This window comes from Balaenoptera borealis (assembly GCF_965194805.1).
Source record: "Balaenoptera borealis genome assembly, chromosome: 1".
Taxonomy (NCBI): Eukaryota; Metazoa; Chordata; class Mammalia; order Artiodactyla; family Balaenopteridae; genus Balaenoptera; species Balaenoptera borealis.
Window position 1 is genome coordinate 99,478,324 of NC_138860.1, and position 22,667 is coordinate 99,500,990.

Here is a 22,667-nt window from a genome sequence, read left to right on the forward strand (position 1 = left end):
ATAAAAATAGATTAAAGACCTAAATGTATGACTGGATACTATAAAACTCCTAGAGGAAAACATAGGCAGAACACTCTTTGACATAAATCACAGCAATATTTTTTTGGATCCATTTCCGAGAGTATTGGAAATAAAAACAAAAATAAACAAGTGGGACCTAATTAAACTTAAAATCTTTTGCACAACAAAGGAAACCATAAACAAAACAAAAAGACAACCTACGGACTGGGATAAAATATTTGCAAACGATGCTACCAACAAGGGATTAATTTCCAAAATACACAAATAGCTTAATATCAAAAGAACAACCCAATCAAAAAATGGGTAGAAGAACTAAATAGACATTTCTCCAAAGAAGACATACAGATGGCCAACAGGCACATGAAAAGATGCTCGATATCACTAACTACTAGAGAAATGCACATCAAAATTATAATGAGGTATCACCTCACACAGTCAGAATGGCCATCATTAAAAAGTCTACAAATAATAATTGCTGTGGAGAAAAGGAATAATAATGGTGTGGAGAAAAGGGAACCCTTCTGCACTGTTGGTGGGAATGTAAATTGGCACAGCCACTATGGAGAGCAGTAGTGAGGTTCCTTGCCAAATTAAAATAGAACTGCCATATGATCCAGAAATCCCACTCCTGGGCGTATATCTGGAGCAAACTCTAATTTGAAAAGATACATGCACCCCAGTGTTCATAGCAGCACTGTTTGCAATAGCTAAGACATGGAAGTTAACCTAAGTGTCCATCAACAGATGAATGGATAAAGAAGATGTATTTATACACAATGGAATATCACTCAGCCATAAAAAAGAATGAAATAATGCTATTTGCAGCAACATGGATAGAACTAGAGATTATCATATTATGTGAAAGACAGAAAGACAAATATCATATGATATCACTTATATGTGGAACCTAAAAAAATGATATAAATGAACTTATTTACAAAACAGAAATAGACTCACAGACATAGAAAACAAACTTATAGTTGCCAGAGGGGATAGTGGGAGTGGGAGGGATAAATTAGGAGTTTGGGGTTAACATATACATACCACTATGTATAAAATAGTTAACAACAAGGACCTACTCTATAGCACAGGGAACTATATTCAATGTCTTGTAATAACCTATAATGGAAAAGAATCTGAAAACAAGAATGTATAATTGAATCACTTTGCTGTATACCTGAAGCTAATAAAACATTGTAAATTAACTGTACTTCAACTGAAAAAAAAAGGTTATTACAGATACAGTTGTTCAGCTTAGCAGATGATATTAGGGATTTTTTTGAGGAGAGAGAAATAAGCAGAAATGGCACATTTTCTTTGGTTTGTTAAAATTTAACATTGATAAAACCAAGAGACTGATGTAGGTAGTACAGATTCATTCCTTGTACTTGTCAACCTGAAGAAACCTAGGAGGCAATAATCAAACACAATGCATTTATTTGGGATCAAAGAATTGCAATTCGGTACACACAGATTTGGGTATCAATCTGAACAGTGTCTGCTAGGGAGTAAAAGTCAGGGGTTTTTAATGGCAAAGAAAGGAGGTTTGCATTACAAAGAATTTTAGTTGGAGCTGAAGGCAGAACCTAGTTGGCTAAACATGATTGATTGCTAAGGCTATCAGAGGGAGGTAAGAGTTCGTTACTGTGACAAGTTGCAGGTGTTCTTGCAGAGTCCTTGGACTATGTGTGGTGTGGCCCAGTTCATACGTTCATGGTTCCACCTGGTGAGACAGGCATACGGTCCACCTCTTGAATGGCCTTCCAGCTTCATTTTAAAACCCCTTGACATAAGTGACTCCATCTTATGTCACATATCCCCCTTTTGATCAAGATCATTCTCTAAAAGCATTGCCAATCAACTTACAGATTTGCTTTGTCTCACTTTGCTGGGATGGACCTGTCCCAGAAAGTCATGTCCCATGTCGGGGGGAATTTTTAATTTCCAGTGGTTATTTCAAGGAGTCAGTGTCATAGGGTTAGACCATTGGGCAACAGGGAGGCACAGGAAATGACTCCTAGGAGATTTGGTGGCTTGTAAGGCAGTTGTCCTTGTGGCCTGATTAGCCAAGTTATTTCTTTTGGTTTCATCTGAATTTAATTTTGCATGCCCAGGTACCCTAATGATGGCTAGGACAGATGGAAGTTGGATCGATTCCAACAATTTATTGACCCAATTTTCATTCTTAATCTGGCTTCCCCCTGAGGTTAAGAATCCTCTTGGTTTCTAAAGCATGCCAAAGTCATCAACTACCCTAAAGGCAAAGCGACAATCTGTATAGGTATTCACAGTTTTACCTTCTGCTAGGGTGCAATCTCTAGTTAAACCATGGAGCTCTGCCTGCTGGGCTGAAGTAGCGGTCAGCAGTGGAGCTGCCTCAGTTACTTCAAAGGAGCAGATGATTGCATACCCAGTACAATATTTTCCTTTGCCATTTTTCAAGCAAGAACCATCAGTAAGCCATGAAATCTCAATGTTAGCAACAGGGGTTTCTTGTAAGTCAGCTCTAAGGGTTAATAACTGATCAGTCAGGGTCAGACAGTCATGAGGAGTTTTGTCACTAAGTAAAGGGAGATGGGTTGCAGGGTTGAAGTTGTAGCGGGAAAGGGTTATGTGAGAAGTTAGTAATAATATTTCATGTGGGGTAAGACAGCTTGCAGAAGGGTGTTGAGTGTGATGAGAATTGTGCAAACCTCCTACCACATGGGGGAACGTAGATGGTGAGTGGAGAGCCCATAACTATTTCCTCAGTTGATGCTGTAAGTGCTGTTGCTGCTGAAATAGCTCTCATGTTGGAGGAAGGCCTCTGGCTACAGGTCTGATTGTTGAGTGTAATATCCAAGGGGTTGGTGTTGACCTCTGTGCCTTTGAGTAAGCGCTCCTAAGCCATTTCTGTTCTTTCGTACATGAAGTGGAAAAGGGGAAGCTAATAATTAGTATGTCCTAAAACAGGGGACTGCAAAGTCCACTTTTCAGGTTCTGGAGCCCTAAAGACGTTTTCTTCCCACTCTAAAGGATCTGGTCTTTAAGCTTTGAGAGGCTGGGCAACTAAAAAATTAAGTATCCAGTTTCTGTAGTATCCAGTCAGCCCGAAACATCTTTAAAGTTGTCTTTTGGTCTGTGGCTATGGGAAATTCAAGACACTTTGAATCCTATTAGGGTCTTAAAGGAGTCCTTAATCTGAGATCAAGAGTCCTAGGTATTTGACCTGTGTTTGAACAAGTTGTAATTTCTCTTTAGAGACCTTTATGACCTTTAGTTGCTAACAGCTTGGGGAGATGGACGCTATCTTGCTCACTTGCCCCGTTGGAAGAGGAGCAAAGAAGGTCATCAACTTATTGAAAAGGATGGACACTTACAGAAAAATGACACCTGCTCAATCTGCTTTTAGGATCTGTAAAAAGTAGGAAAGGCTTTTAGTCTAGACTTGTGGCATGACAGTCCAGGTGTATTGTCCTTCCCACATGAAAGCAAATAAAATTTGACTTTCACAATCCACAGAGATGCCGAAAAAGGTGCTACAGAGGTCAGTTATGGTGAAAAGTTTACTCTCTGTAGGTATTGCCATTAAAAGGGTATGAGGGTAAAGGGCAACTGGATGATGATTGATGACAATGTTATTAATAGCCCTCAAATCTTGGACAAATCTCCATTCTCCTCTGTGGGGTTTCTTAATAAGGAGAATGGGTGTATTACAGAGACTAGTGTAGGGGACTATGAGTTCTTGTGTTTTGTATTCCTCTATGATTGGTTTAATTCCTGCTAAGGTCTCAAGATTTAAAGAATATTGTTTAATGTTAGGAAGAGGCTGACTGCGGTCAATTTGAATTTTAATTGAGGGAGCCAAATGAACCTGCCCAACGTGGGTTGTGGATTTTGCCGAGTCTTTCAGGGACTTTTTTGAGTTTTCAGTTTACGTTACCTTCCAAGCTTGTCTTAAGGGCAAAAACTGCTGATAGGGTTGAGGAGCTTGGAATGCCATCAGTTGTTGAGGGGTTGAATTAATTTCAAGGATACTTTCCCCTCTTGGGAAAAATGGATACAAGTATTGATATCTCTTCAAGTCTCTGCTGTCAGTTCCTTTGGGTGTATACCTATCAGTATACAAAATTGCTGGGTCATACGGTAATTCTGTGTTGAGCTTTTCGAGGAACAAACTGTTTTCTATAGAAGCTGCACCATTTTTCATTCCCACTAACAGTGCGTTTTTCTGCATCCTTGTTAATATTTGTTAGTTTCTGGTTTTTGATAGTGCCCATCCTAACAGGTGTGAGACAATATCTCATTGTGCTTTTGACTTGCATTACTCTGATGATAAGTGATGTTGAGCATCTTTTCATGTGCTTTTTGTCCATTTATTTATCTTCTTTGGAGAGATGTCTATTCAAGTCCTTTGCCCATTTTTTTAATTTTGTTGTTGAATTGTAGGAGTTATTTATATATTTTGGATATTAACTCCTTCTCAGATATATGGTTTACAAATATATTCTCCCATTCCATAGGTTACCTTTTCACTCTGTTGATTGTTTTCTTTGCTTCACAGAAGTGTTTAAGGGGATGAAATCCATTTGTCTATTTTTGCTTTTTTGCCTGTGCTTTTGGTATCATATCCAAGAAATTGTTGCCAAAGCCAATGTCCTAAAGCTTTTATCCTGTGTTTTCTCCTAGGAATTTTATAGTATTAGGTCTTATGTTTAGGCCCTGGATTTATTTTGAGTTAGTTTTTTGTATATGTTGTAAGATAAGGATCCAACTTTATTCTTTTGCGTGTGGGTATCCAGTTTTCCCAGCACCATTTTTTTTTTTTTTTTTAATTTTTGGCCCCACTGCACAGCATGTGGGATCTCAGTGCCCCGACCAGGGATCGAACCCATGCCCCCTGCAGTGGAAGCACGGAGTCTTAACCACTGGACCACCAGGGAAGTCCCCCCAGCACCATTTGTTGAAGAGACTGTCCTTTGCCCAGTGTGGGGTCTTGGCACCTTTGCTGAAGATCATGTGCCCATGTATTCAAGAATTTATTTCTGGGCTGTCTATTTTGTTCCATTATTCTATGTATCTGTCTTTATGCTAGCACCACACTATCTTGGCTGCTGTTGCTTTGTAATATACATTGAAATCAGGAAGTGTGAGGTCTCCAACTTTGTTCTTTTTCAAGGTTATTTTGGTTAGTTGGGGTCCCTTAAGATTCTATTTGAATTTTTTTTCTACTTCTTCAAACAATGTCATTGAAATTTGAATAAGGATTACATTGAATATGCAGTTTGCTTTGGGTAGTGTATTAGTATGTTTGGGCTACCATAACAAAATACCAGAGACTGGGAGGGTTAAACAAAAGAAATTTACTTTTTCGGAGTTCTGGAGGCTGGAAGGCCAAGATCAGGGTTCTGGCTGATTTGGTTTGTGGTAAGGCTCTCTTACTGGCTTGCAGACAGCTGCCTTCTTCCTATGTTCCCAGAGGGAGAGGGAGAGAGAGTTGAGTGAGTGAATTCTCTGGTATTTCTTCTTATAAAGACACTAATCCTATTGGATCAGGACCCCACTGTTATGACCTTGATGTTGCCAGAGAACCTTCATAAGGTGATAGAATTTTGAGAATATCTATAAATTGAGGGGTACAAAGCCAATAAAGAGGAGGAGACAAAAATAAATAAGTAAAAAAATATATATAGTGAGATCTGAGAGGCAAGGAATGATAATGGATCCTAGGATGTAGAAGAAAATGATTATGGGACACACAGAGAGGACTTATAAGATCATGTATATTTTATAGGATTTTAAATTAATTGTTTTAAAAGTGCATTTTCCTATCTCTCCCCCCCCCCACCCCATTCTGGTGTTAATAGTGTAAATAGTTGCTTAGTTTCTAGTGAATCACTTCTCTTTTCTCATTTTTGTAGTTCAGACATGGTTGTCTTTAGCCTTATTGACTTTATTTCTTGTCATATTACAGTAGTAAATGGACCTTAAATAAGATACTTAAATATAATCTTTGTTTTCAAATTTATAGAGATATTCTTGTTATATAATTGTAAGGTCCAAGTATGCAGTTAAATTTTATCTTAAAATATTTAAACTAGAATATAATTTCCCGCACATATTAGCATATATTTTAATACTTCAGATATTTTTTATTTAAAAAGTAGATTATACATTTCTCTCAATTAATTGCCTTCTAATGGAAATACAAAGACCTAGGATAATAGGGAAGAAGCATGGCCTGAGGATCCGTATGCTTGATTCAGCACTCTTGTTTAGAAAACCCCACTGAGACTAATTTTCCTCATTTCTAAAATCAGAAGAATAGCTCCACCTCAGAGCTTTTGTAGAAGGACTGAATGAAATAACATAAGTGTAAAGTACAAAATTAGCTGCAGTTTGTAGTATTATATTATTTTCATTGATAAACACTGTAGGAAATGTTGTTTAGATCCTGGTCTGATGTGCTGTTGATCTTCACATTTAGTTAGAAGAAGATGAGCACCCAGTCACACCTCTCATGTTTTGAATCCCCTGTGGCTTCCCCACCTCTCTACAGAGCTGCTGCTTCCTACAGTGGCTGTGCCGCCCAATCTTGCAGAAATGTATCCTGTCTCATAAGGATGAGAGTAGCTGTGAGAACGTTCACGTTGAGTGAAAGCAGTTGTAAAGTTCGTTGTTTATTATTTTTCTTCTTTTCTGTTTCTCTGGCAGCTCTTGAAGTCCCATTGGCTAGATAATTTTGCCAAAGACTCTGTAAACCCTGGAGTCATGGTGCTGCTGGGATGTGGTGCCTTATCCAGCACCTGTGGTCAGCTGGCCAGCTATCCCTTGGCTTTGGTGAGAACACGCATGCAGGCTCAAGGTGAGTTTTGGATAAAAGGATGGCACTGATAATGTACTGCATCAGTAACATGCTTTTGGAACTTCAGGTTTCACTGAGACAGCAGAGTGTGGTTTTAAGATAGTATTTCTCAACCTGTTTTGCATTATTGCCTCCCTAAGGAAGCTTTTTAGAAATTCTTTTCCAAATCAGTTCCTCTTCATGAAATTTTAATACCACGGATACTCTGTGCATATATTGTATGTATATCTGTGGTTTATGCACAGGGTAAGATTTTCATGCTCCCGTTGAGAATGCATGTTTTAAGAGTACAGTTGGCCCTTCATATTCGTGGGCTCTGTATCCATGGATTCAACCAACTCTCTCGATTGAAAATATTCAGGAAAAAGACTCCCAAACTCCAGAAAGTTCCAAAAAGTAAAACTTGCATTTGCCATGCAGTCCACTCTTTACATTTGTATTCACAGATCATCTACATTGGAAATACTGGTTAATTAATGATTGACTGCTTGGTTGGGGGAGGGTGGTTGGTACTTGGAAGAGAAATCGGAGATAGAGGCATCTCGATGCTCAGGGAGTACTGTTTAAAGAAATGGTAGTGGGTGAGATTGGCCAGGGATAAAGCAGAAAACGAAAGAAAGGCGCAGAATGAATACTACTTTAGCATAGCAATAAAAGCCAGCAAATCATAAGAAAAGAGAATACTCAGTCGGACGGCAGGAGAGCCAGGAGGGCGCTGTGTAATCAAAGTCGAGGAGACAGTGTCACAGTGGGGAGGAATCACAGTTCAGAAGTTGTAGGTCCCATAATAACAAACAACTCCAGCCACCATTTACTGAGAATTTGACAGATGCCAACTGCTTTACATATGTTGCTACTGATTCTTTCAACACTGCAGTTTTCATTCCATTTACAGAGGAGAAAGACCATCAGCTTTCAGCTCTCCCACTTGCTAGCTGAGTGTGTTGGGACAAGTTTCTCTATCTTTTTAAACCTCCAATTCCTTACTTATTAAATAGGTATAATAACACTTAGCTTAGAGGATTGGTATATAAAGTAATTAACTCAATATCTAACACAGAGTAATCACTCATCTTTGTTATAATCAGGGCATTCACTGTTAGGTGCCACACAGGGAGAATTATATAAAGGGGGCACTTTCTCGGGCCCCTTGGAATAAATTTTATCCTTTTGTTCTGTTCGTTCTAGAAAATCATTCTGAATCATAATTGCATATAGTCATAATAAAACATGCATGAATATTAAATTAGCCTGGTTTCTTTTTTAATTTTCTAGCCATGGTAGAAGGAACCCCACGGCTGAACATGGTTGGGCTCTTTCGACGAATAATTTCTAAAGAAGGATTACCAGGACTTTACAGAGGCATCACCCCAAACTTTATGAAGGTGCTCCCTGCTGTAGGCATCAGTTATGTGGTTTACGAAAATATGAGACAAACTTTAGGAGTAACTCAGAGCTGAATTTTTTGCTTTAGCATGATTATGGAAACTTCCAACCATCTCCAGAGTGACCTTTTCTCCTAGAATTGCAACAAGTCCATGGCAAAAAGAAGCTGTATTTTTTTTTCATGAAAGGGAAGAGCATATCATTGGTGACTTCAAACATTTGGACTCAATTTTATACATTCAGAAATGCTAAAAATCATTGTTTTGATGAGCTCATACAGTTTTGAAAAGGCAATAAAATTATATTTTTTCTTATTGGTCCTTTCTACAAATCTCTCCCTGGAATCCTAAATCTGAAAAAATGTACCTGCTTGAACTAAATTTGCTTTGTTTGAATTATAAATCTTTGATCTTTATTTTGCTTGGTTCAAGTTTGTGCCAGTTCCTTTATACTTAAATATCTTTTTCTTAAAAACAAAATGATCGGAAAACCTAGAAACTTAAATTGTTTATATATTTTGAATGTCTTTATAAACTTCTTAAAATTTCCTTGTAGGACCGTTCATGGAGAATCATTGCATGAAAACATAATCTTACAGCAGCCAAATAGGTGTAAGGTCTCTATTCTTTCTTTAAGCTGAATAAGAATGAACATAAGCGGCAGAACTTCAAGGCATGTGAATACCCTAGTCCACTCATATGATTTTTGTGTAAGGAAGAGTGATAAAATATTATTTATTTCAGTGAGCACTTCTCCATTTTTCTTGTACTGTTATTTGGTTCCCAGGATGACACACTGATTGTCAGTATATTACTGTTAAATTATTGACACAAGGCAACTTAATTGAAAAATTCTGTTTATTGTCATTGCTTTGAAAAGAACCAGGAAACAAAACCCTTTTACTTGTATCAGTTTCTGAAGAGCATCTCTCTTCTCTTTGTCCTTTGTTTCCTACTTGAATCAGACTTCCATTTTAATCAGGAAGGCTTCTGGGGACCATTCTTGGTTATCTCAAATTTCTTAATTACATGAAGTAGGTTGATCATGGGTGAATGGCATTCTCATTTCCCCCTCACTTTTAATTTATTTGACCCTGCAATTCTCAATTTGGGCAACACAAAGCTAGGAGAATAGTATATATTAATAGTAGTATATATTAATTTTATGTATTTGGTACTATAAATGAAAGGCCCAATTTACAAACATGTACATTCATATTTTTTCTTGCCCCCCGCCTAGAAACACATTATGATATAGGAAATTTGATTTATAATATTGATAGCATGTTTTTATTTTACTGAAGCCATTGTGTGTAATCAACTATCTTTTCTGATTTGTGTGATTAGGACTTAGAAAAATATTTATTAGTTGAAGTTATTCTTATGACTTTTCAATTTAGTTCTTTTTTTTTAACATCTTTATTAGAGTATAATTGCTTTACAATGGTGTGTTCGTTTCTGCTCTATAACAAAGTGAATCAGCTATACATATACATATATCCCCGTATTCAATTTAGTTCTTAAACTCAAGTTTGATTTCTAGTAATTTGTTATAAATTGCCAACATTTTAATGGAAATCTAGTGACATAATAGGCATTTACTTTATTTGAACCTACCTCTCATCTTTTCTGAACCAGAGAGAAATGTTGGACTTGTGTTTGTGAAACATATCCTAACATATAGTTTTCATTATATTAATTATACCTGATAAATGTCTTAGTATTTTTATAATACATATGATAAGAATGGGACTCTATCTTCAGGGTGTTTGTACTTTTGAGTGATACATAAATGACAATATTAAGGTATATGATTAGCTCTTTTTTCACTTGTAAAATTATGGAATGAGTAAAATTTCAAGCTACTGAAAAATATTCATTGTTCATTATGAATTTAAATTGTTTGCTCTTTAACATTTGTAAGGAATGAATGTGATTTATCTGTGTATCTTGTATCTTTTGAAAAGAGCCTGGAGTTGAAGATAGTTCATTTCTGGCATTACTGCATATTTACTTTCTGTTTATATTAAAAATACATATATGTTTGTTTTTGAAATGTCTTGTTTCCTCATTTAAAAAAAATAGTGTAACTAAGGCAAAAAAATGGCTGTGTTATGCAGTTTATATCACTGGCAGCAGTTTGAATAGTCTGTATAGTATTGCTGAATAAGACTCACTGTAGTCTTTCCAAATATTTTGGCCTTTTCTGAACAGCCATAACAGTTATTACCTCTGTCATACCTTTTGGTATAAGATGATGTTTTTCGTGATGTCCAAATTCCACATTTACCATTTAGGGTGATACCCCCGGGGCTCATAGTGCCAAGGAGAGTCCAAAGTCACAGGGCTCCTTGGCACATCTCGGTGGAGTACCAGTTTGTCTTGAAGTTGTGGGAAACAAAAGCTAAGTAAGTTTACTGGTAAGTAATTAAAACAATTTTATAATGCAGATTATGCAACTATAAAGATTATAAAATTTGATTTTAAAAAATAAAATAAAACATAAGACTGCAAAGAAATTCTGCTTTCCAACCTGAATGCTCCCCGGCCTCCAGGAAAAACGTATTTGCCCTCCTTGGCTCTCAGGGACCCTTTATTAGAAAAATGTCACCAATTTGTTTCTTACACATTTGTCTTGTATCCCCATCCAGAGAGTAAGCTTCACGTGAACAGGCATTGCATTTTATACTATTTTGTTTTTTGAGCTTTACATCAGGTCACATGTATAAAAGTATGGCATAGGTTCCCTATGCCCAAATAAGAATTTTCCCAGCTCTTTTGTTCTCATGGAATTTCTTTGTTTTGAGAAGAGCACCTAACGAGTAATAATATATGTGAAGAGGAGCAACCAATAACCTTCCTTTTCCTCCTTTGCCATATTCCCTGCTTGGGAGAAACACAGAGCAGACTGAGCTCATCAAATCGCTCTCTGGGAGAGCATGCCCTGCAAAGTTCTGTCTGCCCTCCTGCTTCCATGTAGGACAGAGCTGTGCTGAGGTCCAAGCTGCCTGGGCCTGGACCTGGACCTGTTGCAGCCCTCTGACCACAGTGCAATTGAAGACACCTGTTCACAGCCTTCTGGTTTTTTTGTTTTTGTTTTTTGCTTGTTTTGTTTGTTTGCAAATTTGCATGTTCTCTGGTTGTCACTGGGCTCCACAAACCTATACTCAGATGCTCGGCCAGAGCCACTGCAGCATTGTTTGTTGTGAAAGCAGAAGTGCCCCAAGCCTGGGCCACTTGGCATTTATTCTGTAAACATTCACTTGCTCATTGGTTCTTTCAGTGAGAATTTATTAAACACCTACTGTGTGTCAGATACTTTTAGAGGCTGAGGACACAGCATTGAACAGGACTCCATACTTTTCCTAATGGAGATTATCTAGTGGAGACAGACAACAAATGAACTAAGTAAAATATGTAATATGTCAGATGTTGATAAGTGCAGGAGGCAATGCTGGGGCCGAGGTGGCAATTTTAGGCAGAGAAGACCTTGCTGAGAAGGTGCTGTTTGGATAAAGGGCTGAAGGCACGGGAATGGGCCCCACTGGTGTCTGGGAAGGGCATTCCAGGCAGAGGGAATGCAGGTAAAGGCCGTGGGTGGAGGGAACATCGGGGAGGTCGGTGTGCCTGGAGTGGGGTGAGCAAAATGGAAGATATTAGGCGATGAAGCCACAGAGGGCTGGAGGGAGGCCTGTCTGCTGAGCACTTCCGGTACTGCAATAGCCACAGTTCCTTGGTAATGTTTCCTAACCAAGATTCAGACGTCTCTCCTCTGGGGGTGGGAGTCTCATTATTGGAAACATCATTGGAAAACCTTGCAGTTTCTGTAACTGTCGTGTCCATCACACACACAATGGTTTTCCCTGAAACTGCTGTCCCAACATAGTGGCCCTTTTCCCAGGTGGCATGTCTATTGGCTACTCTTTGCCTTTCCTTCTCTCAGGAGGATTTTAATTTTTAAAAAGACAAATTAACTTAGAGACCTTAAAATCTTTCTAGATATTTTCCTAAGAATTAGAGAACTTGAATCTTAGCAAACCAACAAAGCTGTCATTGTGCTCACTTCCTTCTCTGACCACCTTGTAACTGCCCAGGATTTATTTGTTTGTTTATGATTTATACAAATTGTACAATATTGAAAACAATCTTTTTATTTATTTTTTGTTAGTTGATATTGTCTTGCTTTGAATTTACTTCCACCAAGTCAAGATAATAGTAACCAAAGAAGTGATTTGTATTTTGTTACTTTTAAAAGAGGGCCAGGGATTTTAAAGCATTATGAATTACTCTTTCAAACCGAACCTTATCGCAGATCCTTGGTATTTGCTAATCAGGTGTGTTTTCCAAGAGTTTACACTCATCTTTTTATACACCATTCTGCAATACAGTCACGACCATGGATTCAGGATGAATTAGCTTAAATTCCAGCACCTGTAATCAATGTCAGCCGCAGATATACATCACTCAACCCCCAGGGGAGGTCCCCACATGAATCTTAGTGTGCCAACTGGGATGTGCAAAAAATGTGACATTTCTGAATTTTCTTTAAATTAGCTTAAATCCAGCTGGAAGCTCCTATACCACTCAGTGTTGTGCCAGTGAACTGGGATCTTGGCCACCTAGGGACACTGGTCATGGTCTACCAGTTGCTGCTAAAGGGCCCTTTGCTGCAGCCTGTATGGTCCCTTGGACCCCATGGCTGTGCTGTGCTTGGCATGGGGGTAGTTGGTAAGACATGGGGCATCTGTACCTGGGGTCTGGCCTTTCCATTCTGCAAGGGTTAGGAGTTGAATGTGAATCTCTCCTCACCTTGGGGCCCACCAACCTATGTCTCCTTTCCAGGCCCTGGGTTTGTCCCTTTTTCTTTTTGCTCTTAAAGGCACCCATCTGCTCATCCCCTGGGACTCCTGGCATCCTCTCTGCAGGTAGGTTAGATGCTTGCAAAAGACAGAAGAGCCTCTGATTGAAAGTGACTTCTGTTTTCCACTTTTAAAAATCACTGAGGGAAGGAGATATTAAAGCCCTGCCTCCTTGTCTGAAATGAGATGAAAGGGAACATATAAGGAGAATAAATACAAATTAGTCTTTCACTCAGTTTTCTTGCTGTAGGCTCTCAAACCACCTCCTGCCCCTTGTACTCTGTGTTTCAGGAATGAGCATTATTGTGCCGCAGAGTGGTGGGCTCTGCTCACGTGAAACAACACATCGTTCAGCCTACTGAATCTCTAAATCCCCAGAACGTTACTGATATGTGGCATTGTAGCCTCACAGCCAGATGGTTCAGTAAATAGTGTCCTGAGTGAAAAGTCAACAGTATAATTGAGAGCTGACACTTTTCAAGGAGATGGAAGGAGATGGGAAGGAGAGGAGATGGACAGAAGAGGGTAAAATTAATTGTAATGTGGAAAAGGATGATAAGATTCTTCAGAGTTAGAACTGTTTCTAAATCTGTTTTGTTCTTGGATGATTTAGGGAATATGAGTGTAAGCCCTCAGAAGACATGGGTGATAAGGTGCAAGTGTAGACTTACAGGTAATAATGACTCGGGTGCTTGAGGCTTTTACAGTAGAAGAATCTGCAGGCAAACTAAAGGTGAGGAGAAGTTTTAAAGTCCATCCATTTGTGATTTGTTCCTCCTCTGATTTTGTTCCCTTCCCTCTTTACTGTTTATAAAGATGTCCCTTCTGGAGAAAAACGAGAAAATCTTCCATAAGGTAACAAAACTATATCAAGGAGAGGAAAAAGTCGGTAAACAACTGAAGAATTTTGCTGTAGTTTGAAAATTTTGCTATTTCATATGTTTGTTTTCTTTAACTAGTAAAAATGTATGGCTATTGTTTTAGGGAATACTGACCAGATTATGAGAGATGCTCCTCTCTTTGCCAAGCCTTAATCATTCACTTATTTTTCTTATAAGGCAATGAGCACAAAGATTCAGAACATCAAGAGCCATATGTTGGCCAAGAGTGTTATTCAGCAAAGTTCTTTCTATTTTTTTATGGTACTATTAACTTATAAGCAGATGGTGACTCCTGGTGAGGTATTTCCCTCCCCTCTTCAGAATTCCCAGCAGTGGTGTTCCCCTTGGTCAGGAGGGGCAGGAAGAAGGACCTGGAGAAGTTGGTTCAGTGCAGTGCTGTGGACATGCCCTCAAGGTGAGAAGTGAACCGACAGCCTTATTTATCACCATGATAATTGCTCATGATGTTATTCAACTATAGATTTGCCCATTTGGGGCACCACGGGCCATAAATATGTTCTCTAGTCACTAATATAGACTTTCCAAGTATCAAGCATGCCTAATTTCTGAGAGAGAGAGGGGGAATTGACTGATGAGTTTTTTTTAAAATAAATTTATTTATTTATTTATTTTTGGCTGTGTTGGGTCTTTGTTTCTGTGCGAGGGCTTTCTCTAGTTGCGGCGAGCGGGGGCCACTCGTCATCGCGGTGCTTGAGCCTCTCACTATCGCGGCCTCTCTTGTTGCGGAGCACAGGCTCCAGACGCGCAGGCTCAGTAATTGTGGCTCACGGGCCTAGTTGCTCCGCGGCATGTGGGATCCTCCCAGACCAGGGCTCAAACCCGTGTCCCCTGCATTGGCAGGCAGATTCTCAACCACTGCGCCACCAGGTAAGCCCAGACTGATGAGTTTTGCAGCCCACTTCATGCCTTCCCTTGTTGAGCTTGTATAAATTCTCTTTAAAAACAAACAGCACAGCCTTTGGGAACAGTACAATCAAGCTCTTCCTTTCCCAGGTGGTTGGATAGTCGTATAGCAAATGGCTAGGAGCCTCAGCCCAAAGGGACAGTATTTTCCAAGGATTTCTTGCCGTAATTTACCCTTTGTCTTACTGACTGGCAACAGAGGAGTTACAAAACTCTTTAAGTAGATCCTTGTATTTGTTCCATCATCCAATCAATGCAAAGTGAAATGCGAAGGCTGGTTTTTACCTGTGGTGGTGATAGCACAGGACCAGTAAAATAGGGACACCTGGCCCACAGAGCAAGGCTTCGAGGGTGCTGGTCATGGGAGCTTTACCCACAGCAGCCCAAAGACCACCATTCCCAAAGTATAAACTGTTAGTGCCTAGTTATTGATTTAATTTTAACACTATGGCCTGTCTTGCATTAGCTCTTCACTTAGGGCCAGATACGATTGTTCAGTTTCAGATGATTCAAATTAAGATTATCTACAAAGTGAGGTAAGGCCAAGTTTACCTCAGCCTGTTGGGTCCAAAGTGTACACTCTTGACTCTCATAAAGTGTAATCCAAATGGTATATGCTCCTTCTGAGGGGCATTATTTTTTGCCAGGCAATAGAATGGTGACTTTAACTGGGGTGGGGGTTGGTCTCTGTATCCTTGTTGATTGCGGCCCTCACGAGGATACTGACAGCTTTGGTTGGGTAAATTAAATGGACACATGTACATAATTGCCAATTTAATGTTAGAATGAACTGTCCAGGTTTTTTCCTGCTACGGGAGGAGTCATCTATTTCAGTGCATATTTCTACTTAGAGCAAAGCCAGGTATTTTTATGGAACCTCCAGGATTTCCAAAGTGAGCCAGTAAGTATGTACCTTATACCAATTGCATATATAATATGTACAAAGTAATACAGATTAAGGAGGAAGTTACAAATTTAATAAAATTGTTTGGAAGAACAAAAGTAAACTAATTTTTAGTAAGGAGACATTGTAACTTCTTAAGCAGATCTTCTTAGACATAAGTTGAGTCTTCGAAAGTAATATTTTTTACATAGCCTTCTTGATGTATAATTGACGTTCGATAAACTACTCATATTTAAAGTGTATAATTTGATGTGTTGACGTATCTATTTACCTACAATCAAGATGATGAACATACCATCACCCCTAAAAGTTTCCTGTTGCACAGGAAATCACTTATCTGCTTTCTTGTTATCACTATAGATTAGCTTGCATTTTATAGAATTTCATATAAATGTCTGACTTCTTTGACTCCGCATACTGGTTCCTTTGTGTTGTTATATGTGTCAATAGTCCATTCCTTTTTATTGCTGAGTAGTGTTCCATTATAGGGATATTCTACTATTTGCTTATGGACACTGACCTATTGATGAGCATTAGCGTTGTTTCCAGTTTTTGGCTATTACAGATAAGCCGCTATGAACATTTATGTACAAGCTCTGTATGGACATATGTTTTTAATTTCTCTTGGGTAAATACCTAGGAGTGGCATGATTGTCCCACTTGTTCCACATCCTTGCCTTTGTGGATATTTCTCAATTTTAGCCACTCTAATAGGAGTTATGGTATCTTATTGTGGTTTTAATGTACATTTCCCTAATGATATGTGCTTTTTCTTGCCACCAGTTTTGGTAAAAACTGTGTTTATGAGTGTATACATAGGTCAAGGCTTATCAAATTATAAGTTTCATCAAGTGAAAAGACACTTGTCTTTTCAGATATTTTGACCATTCTGGGGGGTTGTTTGCCTTATTTTGGAGTAGTGAGAGTTCTCTCTCTATATTGTGTATGAAAGTCCTTTTTCAGGTATATCCCAACCTGGTGCTTGTCTCTCCACTCTCTTAGCTATGTCTTTGAAGAGCAGTTTTTAATTTTGATGTAGTCCAATTTATCAATTTGTTCTTTTTGAATCATAGTATTATATCTAAGAAAAATTTCTTAGCTTTTAAGATTTTCTTAAAATTTTAAGAACATTTTCTCCTGTGTTTTCTTCTAGAAATTTTGTAGTTTAAAGGCCTTGAATTTAGGTCTATCATCTGTTTTGAATTAATTTTTGTGTATGGTGCAAGGTATGGATTGAAGTTCTAGCTTTTGCATATGAACATTCAATTGTTCTGGTACCATTTGTTGAAAGGACTATTCTTCCTCTACTGAATCACCTTTGTACCTTTGTTGAAAATCAGTTGTCCATGTATTTGTGGTCAATTGTTGGACCCTATTCTGTTCTGTTTATCTATTTGTGTATTTTAATGCCACACTGTCTTCATTACCGTGGCTTCATAAGTCTTGAAATCAAGTACTGTAAATTATCCAAACTTGTTCTTCTTTTTCAAAGTTGTTTTGGCTATTCTAGATCCTTTGCATTTCCATATGAATTTTGGAATCAGCTTGTCAATGTCTACAGTGAAACCTGCTGGAAATTTGATTGGGATTACATTGAATCTATAGATTAATTTGGGGAGAAATGACATCTTTCTTAAGATGTCAGAAGAGAAGGTATCTCTCTCCATTTATGAATTTAAAAAAATTTTCTTGATAATATTTCGTAGTTTCATAGCAATATGTGTGAATCTAACAAAAAGTCATAATATTGAGTAAAAATTGCAAGTTGTATAAGGATACTTATATCACCTTTCATATAAGTTTAAAAAACCCACCACAATTAGTTACCAGTATAGTATTTAAAAATAACATATAGTTTAAAATACAGTTTTAAGAAAAGCAACATTCAGATTAGTGGTTGTTGTTGGGTGGGAGGGGGTTATAATTTAGGGGGCTTTCTGGATATTTCAGCAATACTCTTACATCTTAGGCTGAGTAATGGAGACACATATTTTATATATACATATATATTTTTATGTAGAATATTTCATTGAACTATTTGAGTCAAAACTGTAAAATAGCTGTGTAATTTCTAATCTACTTAAAGAAGGCAAAGGAAACATGAGAACTTAATCAGCCTGACAGAATTGAGCAAAGGGGATGTAAAAGAAACAGTGAGAATGCGTTACGTACATATCACATGTGCCTGTGTCTGTAAAGCTTGTAAATGCACAGATAGGATCTCTACTGAAACCCACAGTGTTATTCCCTGGGGCAGGGAGTATCATGGGTGGGCTGTGCATGAGAACTTTCACTTTTTAATGGAGACCTACATATTGTTTGATTTTGTACAACTAGTATGTTTTACTTTTATAACCTTTAAAACCATAAAAAGCAAAGTGAGATTGTATTCTATGTGACATTTTGTCATCTTAATTGCCCTGGTCCTGGGCTTGTCTGCCTTCAGATTTATCCCTTGCCCTTCCCCTGCCCTGCTCTGTATTCCTGGTGTGACTCCTCCAGGTAATGTTTCCCAGCCTCTCAGGTCTGCTGCTCCCAGGGGGAGCTGGCCAGTGGGGGCACTGGCAAGAGACTGGAGGGCAGAGGAAGAGGGAAGCCAGGGTATTTCTCCCCCAGCCTCTGCCTTTGGAAGCACCTCTGGCAGCACACACATCTAGACCCACCATTGCAAAGTTCAGAACACCAAGGGTAAAGAGAAAAGATCTTAAAAGCTTCCAAAATGGAGGAGGAAACAGACCATCTGCAAAGGAATAAGAATCAAAATGCATCGGATTTTGCAGCTGTATCCCTAGAAAGTAGAAAAGTGATAATCTAGAGTCAAAAGCAATGCAACTGTTTACTAAGCTGAAGATGAGAACAATAAATTTCCAAAGTGAAAGGAAGTTTACTTCCCACACATTATTTCTTAGGATATATTCAAGTAAAACTAGGGAGTAAATATACCAAGAAAAAAAGGAGAACGGGATATAGGCAACAGTGGATCCAACCAGGGAAAGCAATGTCAGGAAGTCTGAGGCTGACAATAGGTGCAGAGAGAAGGAGTCCAGACTAGAGCAGCACCATGGAGGGCACTGCAAAGAAACTCTACAGAGAAAAGGGGTACAACAGAACACCTGACCCCTGATGGGTAGAAGAGGTTAAGGAAAAATGTCATTATGAAACAAAGGCAAAAAGTGCAAGAACATTAAAAGACAGAAACCTCAGGAAAAATGGAAAAGGTTGAATACAAAAGAAATGTAATTATAGTGAACACTAGCTCTGCAGTGAAAAATACTGTGTAGTCACATAAATGCACTTTTTTTTTTTGCTTTAAAATATGCTGTTTATTTTTTTCTCCGATTATAAAAATAATACATTATCCAAACAGATAGTTTAGGAAGCACAAAAACCCACCCAGGAAAATGACAACAAAAGCCCCTCCATCCCACCAGCCAGAGATAAGCGCTGCTGGTGTCTGTGACGAAGGCGCATCTGAGGCCGTGCGGTGTGTACAGATGATGCCTTTTAAGTCCGGGCAGAAGACAGAAGAACTCACACTAAAAGGAAGGCTGCAGTAAGGCTCCAAAGTTTTTGCACATGGAACGGTGGCCTTAAAGTCTCCTCCTCTTGACCATTTTTCATGCTGCAGAGCCCCACCCACCTGGGGACACAGGAAGAACACGTCCTGGCCCCCTGGGGACAGGGCTGGCCTCTCCTCCTCTCAGCCAGGTGCCCATGTCCATGGCCACAGGGGACGATGCCCCAGGACTCCACGGGGCATAGTGGGGACCTGCAAGCAGGGACCCCGAGCCTGTGGGTGTGACTGTGCGTTCCAGAGCGGGCACCAGGAGACGGGGCTGGAGTCCCAGCTCTGCCGCCCAGTGCCCTTGGACCAGGCAGTCTCTTGGGCCTCGGCTTCCTCATCTATAAAACAGGAATAACGCCCACCTCATGGGTTCCTGAAGGGACTAAATAAAACATGAGAAGCAGGTCACAGCACTGGCACATCTCAAGGGTCAATAAATGTCACAGAACCCATCACTCCTTCCCATTAACCTGCTTCGTGTCAACCCTGTGGCTCTCATTTTTTAAAAAACTGTCCCTCTGAGCACTGACCAAAGCCCAGGGGGTAAAGGGGAGGTTTATCCTATCCAGAGCCAACCCGAGTCTAGATCCAGCCAGGCCTGCCAGGTGATGAGAACCCGTGAGCCAGCGGCCTGGACCCGGGACCCTGGACCAGAGGAGAGCAGCCCTGCGAGGGCTCTGCCAGGGCCATGTTCACACTGCAGAGCAGACAGGGCCCAACAAAGGACGGGCTTGTGTGGAGGGGCCCCATGGGGGGCACCGAGGCGACCCGGCAGACCTCGGGGGAAGGAAGCCTGTTCACAGGCCAAGCTGGAACCCTCCCTGCAAAACAATGAATCCCCCATCATTGTTTTGCCTTTAATCACGTTTTTAAACACTTAACATATGAACATCTGTTCCTTGATGTTTCGTCTTTGTGCATCTGTCATCCTCAATATGAAAGTCCGGAACCTTCTGCACTAATTTTAAAGTCGGGCTGAGCGTTTAGTAATGAACAAAGCTGCTTAAATTTCCCTCTAATTCTAAGTCTTCGTGAAGTTTATCATAAGTAGGGTCAGCATAAAGGAATTTCTGAATCATTCCAATCAACGATTCTAAGACCGTCATCTTTTTGCTGTCTTTCTCAGTGGCGGGACTGTGCCGGAGACATCTCTGAGCAAAAGCAAAACCTTGGTAGCACCCGATCTCAGATCCAATTTTAGCTCCATGTAACGTGCCGTACTGACTTCCTTCAATCATACCCAAACTACTTCCTTCTTCATCGCCTTCCTGATACCCTTCCCCGTGAAACCTCTCATCCGCCATCACGAGGGCATCGAACACGTCCTGACTCCCGGCCGTGGCGGTAGCGGGCCCGACCCCCAAACCCCGCCCCTCGAGCTCCGGCGCCTCGCGCTGCGGCTGCAGACCCGCGAGGCTTGGGCACGGACGCCTAAATGCACTTTTAAAATTAAACTATAGGCTGAACTCCCAGGACTTAGTATAGCTATAGAACAATGCAACTGAGAAAGAAAATATAATCAAAAGTTGAGAGGTGGGAGGCTGGGGGGTGGGGTGGTGTCTGAAAGTCTTCATCTTAAGAGGATGAGATGCTGCCTATTGTGGATGGAACAAAAAAGAAAGCTGTTAGTATATACGGAAAGTTACAAAGATTTCCAAAGAAGGATTAACAAATGGTGGTATTGGGAGGATGGGAAGGGGAGGTAGGGTGTGTGCTGGTGACTTGCTCATCTAGGCACGATGGCTGTAATGGCTGCAACCAGTGCCCTGCCCAGACACCTGGTCCTGCCCATGGCAGCACACAGCGGCTCTGTGTCCACTTGCCAGCTTCTGCATTTCTTTGCTCCAGGGTTTTGCCTGCCAGAACTCACTTTGCTGACAGGAGCAGCCCTCAACCAGTGATCCTGGGCTCCGTTGTCCACTGGCTCCATTTTGCCCTGGGGTCTGGCTCCAGGTGCCCACAGTGGCAGCTGGTTTGGTGATGTACCCTTTCCTGGCTGCCTTCCCCACCTCATCTGACTTCCCCATCCTGCCCTTGAATCCTTGTCTCATGGTCTACTTCTGAGGGAACCCAAACTGAGGCAGTCTGCCCCCCACAGATCTGAAAATAGCAGCAGAAGCATTTTATTCAGAGAAACAGCTGACAGACGTACGGGGAGTTACCTCTACCTGGACCAGGACTGGAGGTGGGAAGGGGTGGAACTGATGCCTTCAAATCGATGCCTGTATGTGTACCTGAAAACAATCATTTAAAACATAAGGCAGGGCTTCCCTGGTGGCACAGTGGTTGAGAGTCTGCCTGCCAATGCAGGGAACACGGGTTCGAGCCCTGGTCTGGGAAGATCCCACATGCCGCGGAGCAACTGGGCCCGTGAGCCACAACTACTGAGCCTGCGCGTCTGGAGCCTGTGCTCCGCAACAAGAGAGACCGCGACAGTGAGAGGCCCGTGCAATGCGATGAAGAGTGGCCCCCGCTCGCCGCAACTAGAGAAAGCCCTCGCACAGAAACGAAGACCCAACACAGCAAAAAATAAAATTAATTAATTAATTAATTAATTAAAAAAAAATGCTTAAAACATAAGGCAAACTGGAATAATGTGACAAAAGAAACCAAAAGAAGAGAGCACAAATACATGTGGGCGGCCTGGCCTGGGCTCTAGGTCCAGATCCCTTAACTTTTTTTTTTTTTTTTAACATCTTTATTGGAGTATAATGGCTTTACATTGTTGTGTTAGTTTCTGCTGTATAACAAAGTGAATCAGCTATACATATACATATATCCCGTATCTCCTCCCTCTTGTGTGTCCCTCCCATCCTCCCTATCCCACCCCTCTAAGTGGTCACAAAGCACCGAGCTGATCTCCCTGTGCTATGCGGCTGCTTCCGACTAGCTATCTATTTTACATTTGGTAGTGTATATATGTCCGTGCCACTCTCTCACTTCGTCCCAGCTTACCCTTCCCCCTCCCCGTGTCCTCAAGTCCATTCTCTATGTCTGCGTCTTTATTCCTGTCCTGCCCCTAGGTTGTTCAGAACCATTTTTTTTTTTTTTAGATTCCATATATATGTGTTAGCATACGGTATTTGTTTTTCTCTTTCGACTTATTTCACTCTGTATGACAGACTCTAGTTCCATCCACCTCACTACAAATAACTCAATTTCGTTTCTTTTTATGGCTGAGTAATATTCCATTGTATATATGTGCCACATCTTCTTTATCCATTCATCTGTTGATGGACACTTAGGTTGCTTCCATGTCCTGGCTATTGTAAATAGAACTGCAC

At 40.2% G+C, this 22,667-nt stretch overlaps 1 protein-coding gene and 1 pseudogene across 3 annotated transcripts in view; one reads left to right on the forward strand and one right to left on the reverse strand.

The window, feature by feature from the left end:
* Positions 1-10,306, forward strand: part of SLC25A24 (solute carrier family 25 member 24) — a 44,580-nt gene extending 34,274 nt beyond the window's left edge. For both annotated transcript variants that reach the window (XM_082385515.1, XM_082385516.1), the window contains exons 9-10: positions 6,715-6,865; positions 8,141-10,306. In XM_082385515.1, coding sequence (XP_082241641.1) covers positions 6,715-6,865; positions 8,141-8,325 — 336 coding nt within the window. In that variant the 3' untranslated portion in view covers positions 8,326-10,306. The remainder of the gene's footprint in view (positions 1-6,714; positions 6,866-8,140) is intronic.
* Positions 9,762-21,313, reverse strand: LOC309619487 (protein LTO1 homolog pseudogene; annotated as a pseudogene). Its single transcript has 2 exons — positions 21,254-21,313; positions 9,762-20,837 (listed from the first exon to the last, which is right to left on the reverse strand). The product of its transcript is annotated as a protein LTO1 homolog pseudogene (transcript).
* Positions 21,314-22,667: the final 1,354 nt, after the last annotated feature.